General features: G+C 34.3%; 1 protein-coding gene across 2 annotated transcripts in view; it reads left to right on the top strand.

The window, feature by feature from the left end:
- TBC1D15 (TBC1 domain family member 15) overlaps positions 1-13,129 on the top strand; it is a 56,876-nt gene that overhangs the window by 29,099 nt on the left and 14,648 nt on the right. The window contains exons 6-12 of one of the 2 annotated variants that reach the window (XM_070600412.1): positions 4,596-4,698; positions 5,684-5,734; positions 6,028-6,225; positions 7,280-7,408; positions 7,917-8,020; positions 9,064-9,158; positions 12,112-12,228. In XM_070600412.1, the coding sequence (XP_070456513.1) occupies positions 4,596-4,698; positions 5,684-5,734; positions 6,028-6,225; positions 7,280-7,408; positions 7,917-8,020; positions 9,064-9,158; positions 12,112-12,228 (797 nt within the window). The remainder of the gene's footprint in view (positions 1-4,595; positions 4,699-5,683; positions 5,735-6,027; positions 6,226-7,279; positions 7,409-7,916; positions 8,021-9,063; positions 9,159-12,111; positions 12,229-13,129) is intronic. The other variant, XM_070600413.1, reaches the window with a different exon arrangement.

Raw genomic sequence — 13,129 nt, forward strand, 5'->3', positions numbered from 1 at the left:
ATTTTATTTTTCCTTTTTCTCCCCAAAGCCCCCCAGTACATAGTTGTGTATTTTTAGTTGTGGATCCTTACACTTGTGGCATGTGGGATACCGCCTCAACGTGGCCTGATGAGCGGTGCCATGTCCGCGCCCAGGATCTGAACCCTGGGCTGCTGAAGCGGAGCCTGTGAACTTAACCACTTGGCCACAGGGCCGGCCCCTAGGCTTAGTTTTAAGCACTGCATTTTAAATGTGTTAGACTATACTACATGGAAAAGATGACTGGTGTCATCTTTTGATGCAAGGGATCAAAATGGTATCATGAAAAACATTAGAAGGATGTGGGGATTTAACTTGAAGAAGAAGAATTTTGGTGCAACATTAAGTAAAATCCAAACTTCTCACTATGGTCAGTGAGAGCCTGCCCTGTCTTAGCTCTGTTTCTCTCTTAAACCTCATCTCATGCCATTCTCTTCTGTATTCTAGGCACATGATTGTCTTTCAGTTCCTGAAATGCCCTAAACTCTTTCTTGTCTTAGGGTCCCATATGTCTGCTATTTCTTTGCTTCTCCCTTTCTGATCCCTGAGGTCTCAGTTTTGATGTCACTTCCTCAGAGGGGCTTTTCTGGATGCTCTCCTCTCCTGATTAATGTAGATTTCCACCTCCATTCTTTTTTGCTGTCTCTTTCCCTTGTTTGCTTCCTTCATGGCCCTTAACAGAATAAGATACTATTGTCTATTTTCTTCATTCATGTACTACTCTAGAATATAAGCCCAAAAAGGTAGGGGTTACATCTATCTTATTTACCTTTTCTCCTACGTTCCTAGCCACAGTGCCTGGTACATAATATTTGAGCAGTAAATCTTAGTTAAAGGAATAAATGGCATGGTATTTATTAATTCTACAAGTAATTCATTCCAAATTAATTTTGAATTCACCCAGTTATCATCACTTTTGGATAATCACAGGTCTAGTGAGGACAGACCAGTATAATGTGAATGAGAGCAGACTAGAAACCATCTTCTCTGTTGGCAGGCAGATCCAAGAGAAAGAGAGAGCCTAGAAGGGGTTATGCCTAGCATGCACCTTGCTCTTTCCTGATCTCAGCAATCAAATATGTCCTTGTGAAAAAGGAGAGTTTCTTTAGTAGAAGTATGTATTTCCATTTGGAAACATGAAGCCATGGGAATGGTGTTCCTCCATGTATTTTTTTTTTCTCATTCAACAAGTTTTTTTTTTTTTTTTTTGAGCACCTGCTGTATCCTAGACACAGTGCTAAGTGCTGGAAAGAGAAAGGAGTTTGTACTGTTTTGGGAGAGACAAACATTGCTTATATAAATAAATTTTCAGCTATGATAAGTGCTCTGAGTAAGAGAGAGATAGCACTATGAGAGCATATAAAAGGATAAAATGCAAGTTTTTTGTATGTCAGTAGTAATCAAAGCTCTGAGAGAGGATGAGAGATTAACTAAGCGGAGGATAAAATGTGACAGGATATGAACATAAGTGATTTTTTTCTTAAAGGTATGCTTTTTTTATGCTGAGGAAGATTGGCCCTGAGCTAATATCTGTTGCCAGTCTTCCTCTGTTTCTTTCTTTTCCCTCCCCAGAGCCCCAGAACCTAGTTGTATATCTTAGTTGCAAGTCATTCTAGTTCCTCCATGTGGAATACTGCCACAGCATGGTTTGGTGAGCGGTATGTAGGTCCATGCCCAGGATCTGAACCAGCAAACCCTAGGCCACCAAAGTGGAGCCTGCAAAGTTTACTGCTAGGCCATGGGGCTGGCCCCAGCATAAAATGATTAATTGCAACCTTTAATGACCTGGTCAAGAGAAAAACCTAGCTGAGGAGACTTACCTCCCTACACTTTGTTCTCTTCTCTCTTCCCATTGGGCTTTTATTAAGTTTCTGGTCAACCAGGGATGTGGCTGTTCTTGGGGGCAGAGATAGCTGTCTAAAAATGAGTCCTTCAAAAGCTACACCCCTAATGGGGTATACTCTTTGCCCCCTGAATGTAGTCTGAAATTTGTAAGAATAGTACCTCAAATATTTTATCTCTAAGGCCCCATCTGTACCCTAGGCTGAAAATAAGCACGCCTCATTCTCTTTCTCATTATAAATTATGCCCAATTACATTGTGTCATATAGCTCACTAGAGATTATATGTTGAGTCCAAGTGGTAGAATGTAGATACTCCAAATAAACAGTCACCAGTGTAAAAAATGTCCCAAATTTCTATAAGGTATCTCCCGTTATCAGATTCTTAGGGAGATATTAAAGGCCCTTGTTCTTTGTGTTCATTAGTAATAATCCAAATACATGAAATTCCCGATTAAGCTAAAGCCCAAAGAAATGAAAATTCCTGAAGATCTCCAGTTTTTACTCCATCATGTGTGAGCCATATAAATATAAATTATAAAACTTGGAATAAATTATATATATAGTTTTATTGTAAATATTCTGTACCTTTTTATTTTTTCTTAGCCTTTTTTGATTGATATTCTTAGCAGTAATATTTTTATTTATTTTTTAAGCTTTCCATATTGGTCATTCTCAGTAGCAATATAAAGTAGTTATTGCTACATCTCAGTGCATAAACATTCTTCAAATGTTATAATTTCTGAAGTTATTCTGAGGTCTTTGGGAGAGCTCACTCTAAAGCCTGGAAAGTACTTGTGAATTTTCAGTAGATATGCTGCTATAGTTGTGATACTGGACTATGGTTTTCTTGAAGCCCTTTAGTAGGCTCTAATAGAATTGCTGATGTTAGCATTGTTAAAAGTTCTATCTTACTGCTGCAGGGAGTTTGAAAGTCTTGAATAATGTTGTCATGAGAGATCAAATTGTCAGAATCCATAACATTCCCAGAATACCTAAATACAGTATTTATAAATCCATAATATTTAATCTTCCTGGATTAAATCAATGTGTTAGCCTGGCAGGTGGAACTGTTAACAATATTCCGGAATGCCGGCCCTCCTTTTGGTGAACTCTGCAGCTGCTTAGCAGTGTACTACTTGTCCTTTGACTGATGTACTTTTAAAATGTTTTGTGGATTTCTGTAGGGGCCACTCAGTTGTATGTTTTTGTATCTCTCCTCTTCTTACAGCTTCCCCCAGCCCCTCATCACAGAGCATTGGGAATAAAAAGTGAAATTCTTCCTTTTTAAAAAAGGATCAGTGGTTGCTTATTGCTTGGGCACTCATTGCTTCTTTCCCCCTCCAGTTCCATGACTGCGCTGCAGATCTGGGGCTGCACGTCTGTCCTGCTTCTACATGCATAGCCAGTGTTTTGACTTTCATGACCATTTGTTATTTGGATTTTAAAGAAATAATTTGACTTATTTTATTATTAGAAACAAAATAATAACTGCAGTGCCAGCAGCACTGTGCTAGGAAAAAATATGTTCCTATATTTTCTTTTTCTGGTGCTACATTTAAGAGTTGACCTATCATTAAAAGAACGCCTTATGAGAACCTATGGTTCTTCATATTAAGCATGACCCTGAAAGTGTTCAGAAAAATAGTGTTTAATGAAAATTGAACATTTTAAAAGTTATTATATTTTTCCTAGTTCAGATGACTCACCCTCAGCTCCTTGTAAAAAGCCAAGGAGCTTATTAGGCTATTGTTTCTGAAGATCAAGCGCTCTTTCTGACTATGTAAGAGTAAGATCCTGTTTTGGATTTCATATCCTCCTTGGCATTGCTGCTGCATCCTGTATGTTAGAATTAAGAAGAGATAACCATTATTAAAGTTCTTATCTCAAACATTTATAATAAACTAGATGTAGATAGCAGCAAAATAACACATTTAATTTTTATTTTAAACACAGAAAAGTAGATTTTAAAGACTGACTTACTAAGTTATAAAACTTACTGAGTAGAAAAAAGACTGAATAATTCATCTGATTACTTGAAATTAGATAGATGTCAATTGGGAAAGCATTTTATTTATTTTCTGGTTGTTAAGAAAAGGAGAGAAAAACTTATTTCCGGAGCTTAATAGGGGAAGAACTGAAAACATGCTGTTACCTGACCTGTCCTTAGAATCTTGGTAATACGTGCACGTGTGTTTATAATTACGGTTAGCAGAATTAATGATCTTTAACAAATAAATCTATAGTATCTTGTATTTTTAACATGTTATGTTGCAATACTACCAAGCTGTGGAATGAAGTTGGAAACCATTTCAAACTGGACATTTTTCTATAGTGAAAATATTATACATAAAATACTGATGAATTCTAAAGTGGGTTTGACCTTAATTTTTATGATAATAAAGGCAGATATATTTATAACATTTTTGTGTTATAATTCTTAAAACAACAATTTGGGTTCATTAAAGCTTAGTCTTCTTGGCTTTACCTAGAATAAAAATATACTTCAACCCCTTTTTATTTGTTAGTTTAGTATTTCATGTTCATGTAGTTTTGGAACTTGTTTAAGATACTAAGTACGTGCTAATTTTGTATTAATGAGAAACAGTTCTAGAAATGGACTTTCAAGGTTTTTGTTGTTATTAAGGAAAAGTAACCATGCGTTAGTAATTATTCAGGAAGTGATTGGTGCAGTGTGCTAGTATTTTCTACAGGTCTCTTTTTTTAAAATTACAGATCTCCACAGGATAAAAGAACACTTCTTGTGAATTGTCAGAGTAAGAGTCTTTCACAGTCTTTTGAAAATCTTCTTGATGAGCCAGCATATGGTTTAATACAAGTATGTTTCATAAAATCTATCTTGTATTAATCTGTTAATCTGACTCCATTATTGTATATACGTCCTACCTCTAACTTTCTCAGAGATTATACAGAATGAGGCAAGTGTCTCTGTGTGTGTAAACTTTATGGGATGATTCTCTGTAATTTTATAGAAATAGTGTGTTTCGTTAGTATTGGTAAGACTCAGAAGCTGCCCTCGTTCTTACTCTTACGGCAGTTTTTCCCTTTATCATAATACTGAAATTGGACATCAGTAAATTTTTATCATCATAGCTTTCATTGATTAGGTGAAAGGTCAGTGGGCAAGCCACTTTGGATTCATTAATGATAAACTTAGTCAAAAATCTGGATTGAATTTTTATTTTCCATTGAAGTTGATTCATTTGAGGTTGTGATAACCTAATTCCCCTTAAAGTATTTGAGTGTATTCTTCTTGCATTTGGCTAAAAATGTGCACTTAACAAAGGTAGGAATAAATTTAATTTATTTTACACTCAGATTTCTATGTAAACTAATGAAATGGTTATCTATTCTTTCATTCAACTAATGTTTGAGTCCTTACTCTGTCCCAGGTGCTTTCTTCTTCGTTCTGAAGATTAACAAAATAAGGAGGAAACTTTTTAGGAAGGAGGACAAGAGAGCTAAACACTGATTAAATTAAAAAGTGAAGGAACAGTTTTTCTTATTGTGAAAATAATTGTTTTAAAGATAGACCTTTGAGAAGTAACTATTTGCTAAATTTGAATAAGCACACAGTTTGAGATTTAGAAGTAACCCTAGCAGTAGAAAAACCTTTTGCTGTTTCCCAGGATGGCACTGTACAGAACAAATTACTCTTTTCGGCATGATTTACTAGTCATATAATTAGATTAAAATGTCAGCTGGTATTTAAATATTGTGAGCTTTTAAACTTAGCTGTTAAATATTTTGTGTTAGACTAGTGTGGTACTGCACACTTCAAGAAATATTTTTTTTTTGTGAAGGTAGGACTGCTAGACAGAAGAAAGCTGTTGTGGGCCATTCACCCGTGGCAAGTAAGCACTGCATATATTTCTGATGTATGCAGATTGAATGACGCCTGCAAATCATTTGTTTATTTGCAATTAAATCAGTAGTAGTAACTTGCCAGTTAATATACTGTTTTAGCCAAACGAAAAGATTGGCTTAGAAAATTAAAATTTTTTCCCCAGAAAAAAATAAAATTTTACGATAATCTTAGAACGCTCTTAGTTCTGATTTCCCCCACTTTAAAAAACTTTGCCCAATATAGTTATTTTTATTCTTTATTTGAATTAATAATGCTAATTTTTTTCTTCCTACTACATAGAAAATTAAAAAGGATCCTTACACAGCAACTATGGTAGGATTTTCCAAAGTCACAAACTACATTTTTGATAGTTTGAGAGGCAGCGATCCCTCTACACATCAACGACCACCTTCAGAAATGGCAGATTTTCTTAGTGATGCTATTCCAGGGTTAAAGATAAATCAACAAGAAGAACCAGGATTTGAAGTCATCACAAGAGTGAGTGGAGATTTATGTTGATATAGCTTTTCTATTTTAACAGGAGAAGCATATTTTAAACATGTACCAAATGCTATAGAAACTCAATTTTGATTATAGCTACCTGTTACTCATAATCCTTTCCATTTTTTTTTCTTTATTTTTTTGTTGGCTAAATAATATATCTAACAACTAAGGCTTGTCCTGCCACCAAATTCTTGGTTTGTTCTTCATCGATTATTACTTATACTTTGTGTTATTAGTGTTGGATCTCTTTTCTTTGATTACCTTTTGGTAATAACGAACAGACTGTTTCACTGAGTGCGTAGCGTTGAGTGGATAGCAAGCCCTGCGTCTCGCCGCAGCTCTGCCTTGGTGTACATGCTTGCTCAGTGGGCACCGGGACTCTGCCCTAGGGCCTTACTCTCGTGTGAATCTTTTCTCTATGTAACATGCTTTTGGCTCTGAATTGTGGCAAATCTTTATATATGCTCAACAAGATTTTAAATTTACTGCAGTTCTGGGCTGCACATAGAATATTATAAATATCTAAATTGTAGTACTTAATTAAAGGGCTTATCTTGCAAATAGCATTTTTAAATTACCAACATCTGTTAATTGAATAAAAAACTGTAGAAAATGCCAAGTGGAGCTAATGGACCATGAATCAATTCTGAGAGCTACAAATTTTAGTTTGGAAGAAAAGCTAATTTTAGAATATGGTTAATGGAATAATACTCTCTTTTTTAATAATATAGCATAGTATTTAGTTTGAAAGGTCTCTTACAGAATTTACATGTTGAATGTTCTATACTTATGTAATTGAAACCCAAAATAGCAAATATTTTCCTACCTCTGAATTTATCACCCAGTTATTTGTGTGTTTAATAGGAGGGAAAATGTATGGGATGCTAACTATTATAGTTCATAAAGTAAATGTTGGAAAATAAAAGAATATATTAGAAATGTTAGAACTCATGTATGAGGAATAGTATTTTAGTTTTAGTTTCTATATACCTTGATTTCATTTCACTGATTCAAGGTATACTCCTTATCGCTTATCTTCTTATTTTAGATTGATTTGGGAGAACGACCAGTTGTTCAGAGGAGAGAGCCAGTGTCCCTGGAAGAATGGACTAAGAACATTGATTCTGAAGGAAGAATCTTAAATGTAGACAATGTGAAGCAGATGATATTTAGAGGGGTAAATACGTTAATATGGACTGTATTTTAAACTGCTGGTATTCACATTTCTTTCCCTTGTCTTTTTTTTTGTCGGGGTAGGGGAATGAACTCCTTTTTGATGAATGATGCCTTAAAATCCCTGTAGGACAGAGTCAGGTGCTTGTACTGTCCCTGAGGGTTGAATGGAGGGCTGCCATTAAGCCTGGGGAAAGATGCTCTTCCTTCTTGAAGTTCTGTGGGTGTGTGAGGGAAGCATGTTTGCACCCCAGTGGTCATTGTCTTAGCCAGGAAGGGTCCCTCTGTCTGCTGTACAGTCTACTGTATACTCTGCATTGTTTAAGCTTTCTACAGCGGCTTACGTCTGCAGAATCTACAAGTCAAAAACAAGGTAGTATTCACGGAATTGAGCTATTTTCATGTATAAAACTCTTTAATATTAGTCTTCCTGTTAATTTATATGCAAGTTTTGTGAACGTAAAGTATTGCCTTCTTTTTTACAATGTGTTTAACCTGCATGTTTTCTTCAGGGACTTAGTCATGCGTTGAGAAAGCAAGCATGGAAGTTTCTTCTGGGTTATTTTCCTTGGGACAGTACCAAGGAGGAAAGAACTCAATTACAAAAACAAAAAACGTAAGTAGTGGTTTTTTATGTGTTCATCAAAGAAATTCACATAACTGACCCATACAAATTAGTATAGAGTTCCTAGATGACAGTTTGGAATAGACTAGGGTATGGAAAAATAACTTTATTTTCATCTTTTCAATTTAAAAATTATGAGCACTGTAGTTACTTCAGACCAGAAACACTTATTAGGAGGACTTCGTTACAATTATGTTGGTGGATATGTTAAAAAAAATTCCAGTCCCCTTGTACAAACGTTTTACATACCTGAAAAATAACTAATTAGATATGGATTTTTAAATATATCTCATTCATCTTGATTCATTTTTACAATTTGTTATGAAATTTTAAAAATGGCTCATAAGAAGTGCATTTACTATTTAGGTTAATCACCTTTAAATTATTTTCCTTGTGCTTTTGGAACATAAATTAGTCTTTCATTCTTTTTTGGAAGAGTGTTTCTATTTTTAAATAATTTCTCAGACTTGAGAAGAAACACAGACCAACTTTCCAGGTACACGTCTTATTCCCAGTTCGTCAGTCTAGCCTTTGATTTAAAGCTCACTCTAATCATTATGTGGATATTCAAACTCTTGGACAGTCTTTTCTCTTTTCAGCACATTTTGCTCTTCCTTCTAAGACATTTTCACGTTGACAAGTTTCTGCAATAAACTCATTGGAAAATGGAACTGTTATGTCACATTTAAAAAAATCCTTGTAGGTTTTTATTTGTAATTATTCAGAACGTTAGTGGTTAAAATATTGAATGCCTGGAATAATTTTAGGTATGATATTAAGGATTGAGGTAAATATTTTCTTAAAATCATACCTAAATTATTCTAGTAGTTTAAGCACAGTTTATGACATTTATAAGGTTACTTTATTTTTCCTTTGTTTTCACTCATTATCATAACTTTAAACATTTCACTGTCATTTATAAACTTGCATCTCACTAGCATCATAATTGCTTTGATACATTGTTACAGAAAAATTAAATTTTTAAAAAAATAAAGTACAAATAGCTTTTTTTTATGTAAAATTGCTTTCTATAGTGATGAATACTTCAGAATGAAACTACAGTGGAAATCTGTCAGCGAGGAACAAGAGAAGAGAAATTCAAGGTTAAGAGATTATAGAAGTCTTATCGGTAATTTTTTCTTAATTTTGGAAATGCATAAGAGGGGTTTACGTTGAAGTCTTGATAAGATTTAAGAAGTGGAGATATATGCTACAGAATTAGGGCTCAAAAGAGAAATCAGAATTGGAGAGTACGTTCAATTGTTTAATGTCTTAGTTGGTCCTCTTCCAACAGGAATATGAATTCAGTCAATATATTTGTGAGTACTGATATATTTTATTTTCAGTTCCAAAATGTGAATTTTAAAAAAGAGTGTTTAACTTTATTTATTCTTTAATTAAATTTGTTAAAAAAAAATTTGTCTTCCTTATTCCAAAAAAAGTTTGTGTTTATCATAGAAAAATTAGGAACCATCGATGAGCAAAAAGAAAATAAAGATTAGTTTTTTTTCTGTCATGCAGAGATAACTAGGGTTAATATCCCTCCAGACCTTCTCTAAATGATGCATACTTTCATTTTTTTTAATTAAATAGTTCCATATAGATAGTAAATTTTTGTCAGTATTTGAGAATTGAGTAACTATTCACCTGGGAATAATTATTCTCTAAAAAAGAGATGCTTGATAGAATTTTGCATTAAAGGAATTAGACTTAAACTTCCAAATAGTGACTACTGGGTTTTCTGGCTCTTCTGATAAAGGCCAGATTGGCGAAGGAATGCACAATTCCTCCTGTCCATGTCTACCTGACAAGTTTCAGTTTATATTCCCCATTTTACAGATAGGAAAATTGAAGCATTGAGAGCATAAATGACTTGTCCAAGGTCACATGGTTAATAAGGGCTTGGTTAATAAGGCCCAGTTTTAATGTTCTTAAGTATCTTGTGACTTAGCCTTGGTATAATTTTTTTTTTTTTAAGATTGGCACCTGTGCTAACATCTCTTGCCAGTCTTTTTTTAGCTACTCAAGTTAGATAGAGAGTTGGATTTAATGAATGTTCTTTTTTTTTTAACTTAAGTACAGTAGCATCCCCCTTGTCTGCAAGAGATAAGTTCCAAGACCCCCAAGGGGTGCCTGAACCTACAGATAGTACCGAACCCTATATATGTAATATTTTTTCCTATATGTATATACATATTTGAGCTGCAATAGCAAAGCTAGCATGAATTTCTTTTGCCTTCACAATTTCATGGATAGAAGATTTGTTCTTACCATAGATCTTAGCAAGCTCAGCATGTGATTTTTTTCCTATTAAGTCGAGAAACTTTCATCTTTTCACTTAAAGGAAGCACATTGTGGCTTCTCTTTGGCATATCTGAATTGCCAGCGTTACTACTCTTGCATTTTGGGGCCATTATTAAGTAAAATAAGGGTGACTTGAACACAGGCACTGCAGTACCTCGACAGTCGATCTGATCACCCAGATGGCTGCTAATGGGCGAGTAGTTTATACAGTGTGGATCCGCTGGACAAAGGGAGGATTCATGTTCTGGCAGGATGGAGTGCGACTGTGTGAGATTAAAACTTACGAATTGTTTATTTCTGGAATTTTCCTTTTAATATATTCAGACTGAGGTTGACAACAAGTAACTGAAACCAAGGAAAGTTAAACCATGAATAAGGGGAGACTACGTACTCATTTTCTTTCTAGAAATAGTTTCTCGAAATACTTCCCTTATAAAATATCATTTTTTACATTTTGATCTCTTTTCATATTCTGCCTGGCATGTCATCACTAGATATCTATACAAGAGGAAAGAAATACAGGTGCTAGTTCGTGAGGGTATAAATAATTCTTACCATGTTTAAAATGCCTGTTGAGGCAGATTTTCTATATTGGCATTATGACTGTAAATTGTGCTTGAGTTAATAAAAAATAACTTATGTACCTCTTTATTATGATAGGAAAAACATTTTGACATTTTTAAATGAAAGTTTACATTTATAGCATTTGATATTGCTTTTCCTTATTTGTTTGAAAAATTGATCCACACTTCTATAGATATATGCTTGCTTTTTATTAAAATCAAATGTAGTGTATTTTAACAAAAACCTAGAATATTGTTCTCATACTTTTTAAAAATGCCCTTACAGAATCTAAACTCATATCATCTTCTATTGTTAGATTGTACTCTGCTGTAAAATATCTCCCCAGCTCTTCATAAGTATTGAGAATGTTTTCAAATTATTCAGTTTAATGGGGTCATTGGGAGAGAAATCAGTTATAACTTTTAAACAGAATTGATTATAGAGTGAATCATTTTGAGCTTTTAAAATTATTCATAATTTACTGAGAGATTCAAGTTTGGGGCGTGCCTTTTTAGTTGTAAAATCTTTCACAACAAGATGCATTTAATAGGTATCAGTGTTTGTGAACTGGATTGTAAGTACAGCTTGGGATACACTCATGGTGATGTTTTCATTGTCATGAAATCATTTCCAGCAAAATGTGGATTTTCATTTTTTCAGAATTAAAATAAGTTACTTATACTATGTTACCATGAGAATAAGGAAATAATTTGTCCTGAAGATGATTATGGAACATGACAAAGAAGTTGATAATACTTCTCATAATGAATGAAGCAAATATGAATGAAACAAATCTCTTTGATTATGCTTGATTACATAGTAGTTTTTTTCATTATTGGTTTCAGATAATACTGCCTATCACATAGATTCATGACTGGCATTTTTCTTGCTAACTAATGTGAATTATTACTTAGTGTTGATTTTAATTAATTGAAAGTGTTTCCTACTATTCAGAGAAAAGATTTCTATGTTTAGATAGAAATGGGAAAATATTTAAAAATATTCCCATGAGGAGGTGGACTGATTTTTGAAAAATATTCCAAAATGTTATTTATTGCATATCTGAAATGGAATTTGATGAATTTTTTAATTAAAAGCTTGACAGGAGAGTAAAATTAATAGCAGGAAAAATAATTCTGTACTTGTAAGATACGAACATTATAAAAATCTGTTTTTTGAAAGATTTTCAAATATGTGATGGTTTTCCTCCTCAGAAAAAGATGTTAACAGAACAGATCGAACCAACAAGTTTTATGAAGGCCAAGATAATCCAGGGTTGATTCTGCTTCATGACATTTTGATGACCTACTGTATGTATGATTTTGATTTAGGTAAGTTCTCCTCTCATATCTTAATTTAAAGAAGGTTTATGTATATTTAGTTTAGAATTTAAATTTATTAACCTGTCAGATGTATGTACTATCTCTGTGGCCTAGTTTTGATGGGGTGGTTCCACAGGGGACTGGAAACTTAGAAGGCTGTGGCTCCCAAGTGCTGCACTAGGGAGCGCTGTGTTGCCACAGCAAACTCATGGGGGCAACGTGGGGTGTTTTAAATGTTTGAGGGAAATCCAGTGACTTCTGTAAGACACTGTTCTGTTAGCCGAAGTAGTTCAGGATTTTAACACTAGATTGCTCCTTCCTTCTGTTGAAGTTATATCTTTGCAAAGCAGAGTTTTTTACCTAGATATGATAAGGAAGTACTCTGTGAAAATAGATGAGAAATGGGAAACGAGGATGGTGACATCCAGTTGGATTCCAAAGTTTCAGAAGTAGTATTGTGCCCAACAGGTGCTGAGTTCATAGGTCATAAACACTTATTAAATTGTTTGGATCTAACTACTTCATAAGTGGAAATGTTAGTTATTTCTCTGAGCCCAGGGATGCCTTGGAGAAAATTGAGTCATTAAGGATGCTGTAACGTGAGAAAGTTTGGGAACCTCTGTTTGATATGCTTTCTCCCTTGTGAAGAAAAATACTTATTTGATATCTCACACAAGCAGTGCAGATAATTCTCTAGGGCATGTGAGACTTTACTGTCTTTTCTTGGCAAGTCTGTTTCCTACCAAGAATGGGTTGGAAAGACTGGGGCTGGAGGTGGGATGGAGGATTGCATGGGAAAGGGATACTAAGGGGTAGAAAACCTAAGAAACCGATATTTTAAGGGGCAGGAGAACTTGAGCTGTTTCTTTTGTTGACTCGAAAAGCCTCAGACTGAGTTTGTTCAGGAATA

The sequence above is a fragment of the Equus przewalskii genome, chromosome 29 (assembly GCF_037783145.1).
Source record: "Equus przewalskii isolate Varuska chromosome 29, EquPr2, whole genome shotgun sequence".
Taxonomy (NCBI): domain Eukaryota; kingdom Metazoa; phylum Chordata; class Mammalia; order Perissodactyla; family Equidae; genus Equus; species Equus przewalskii.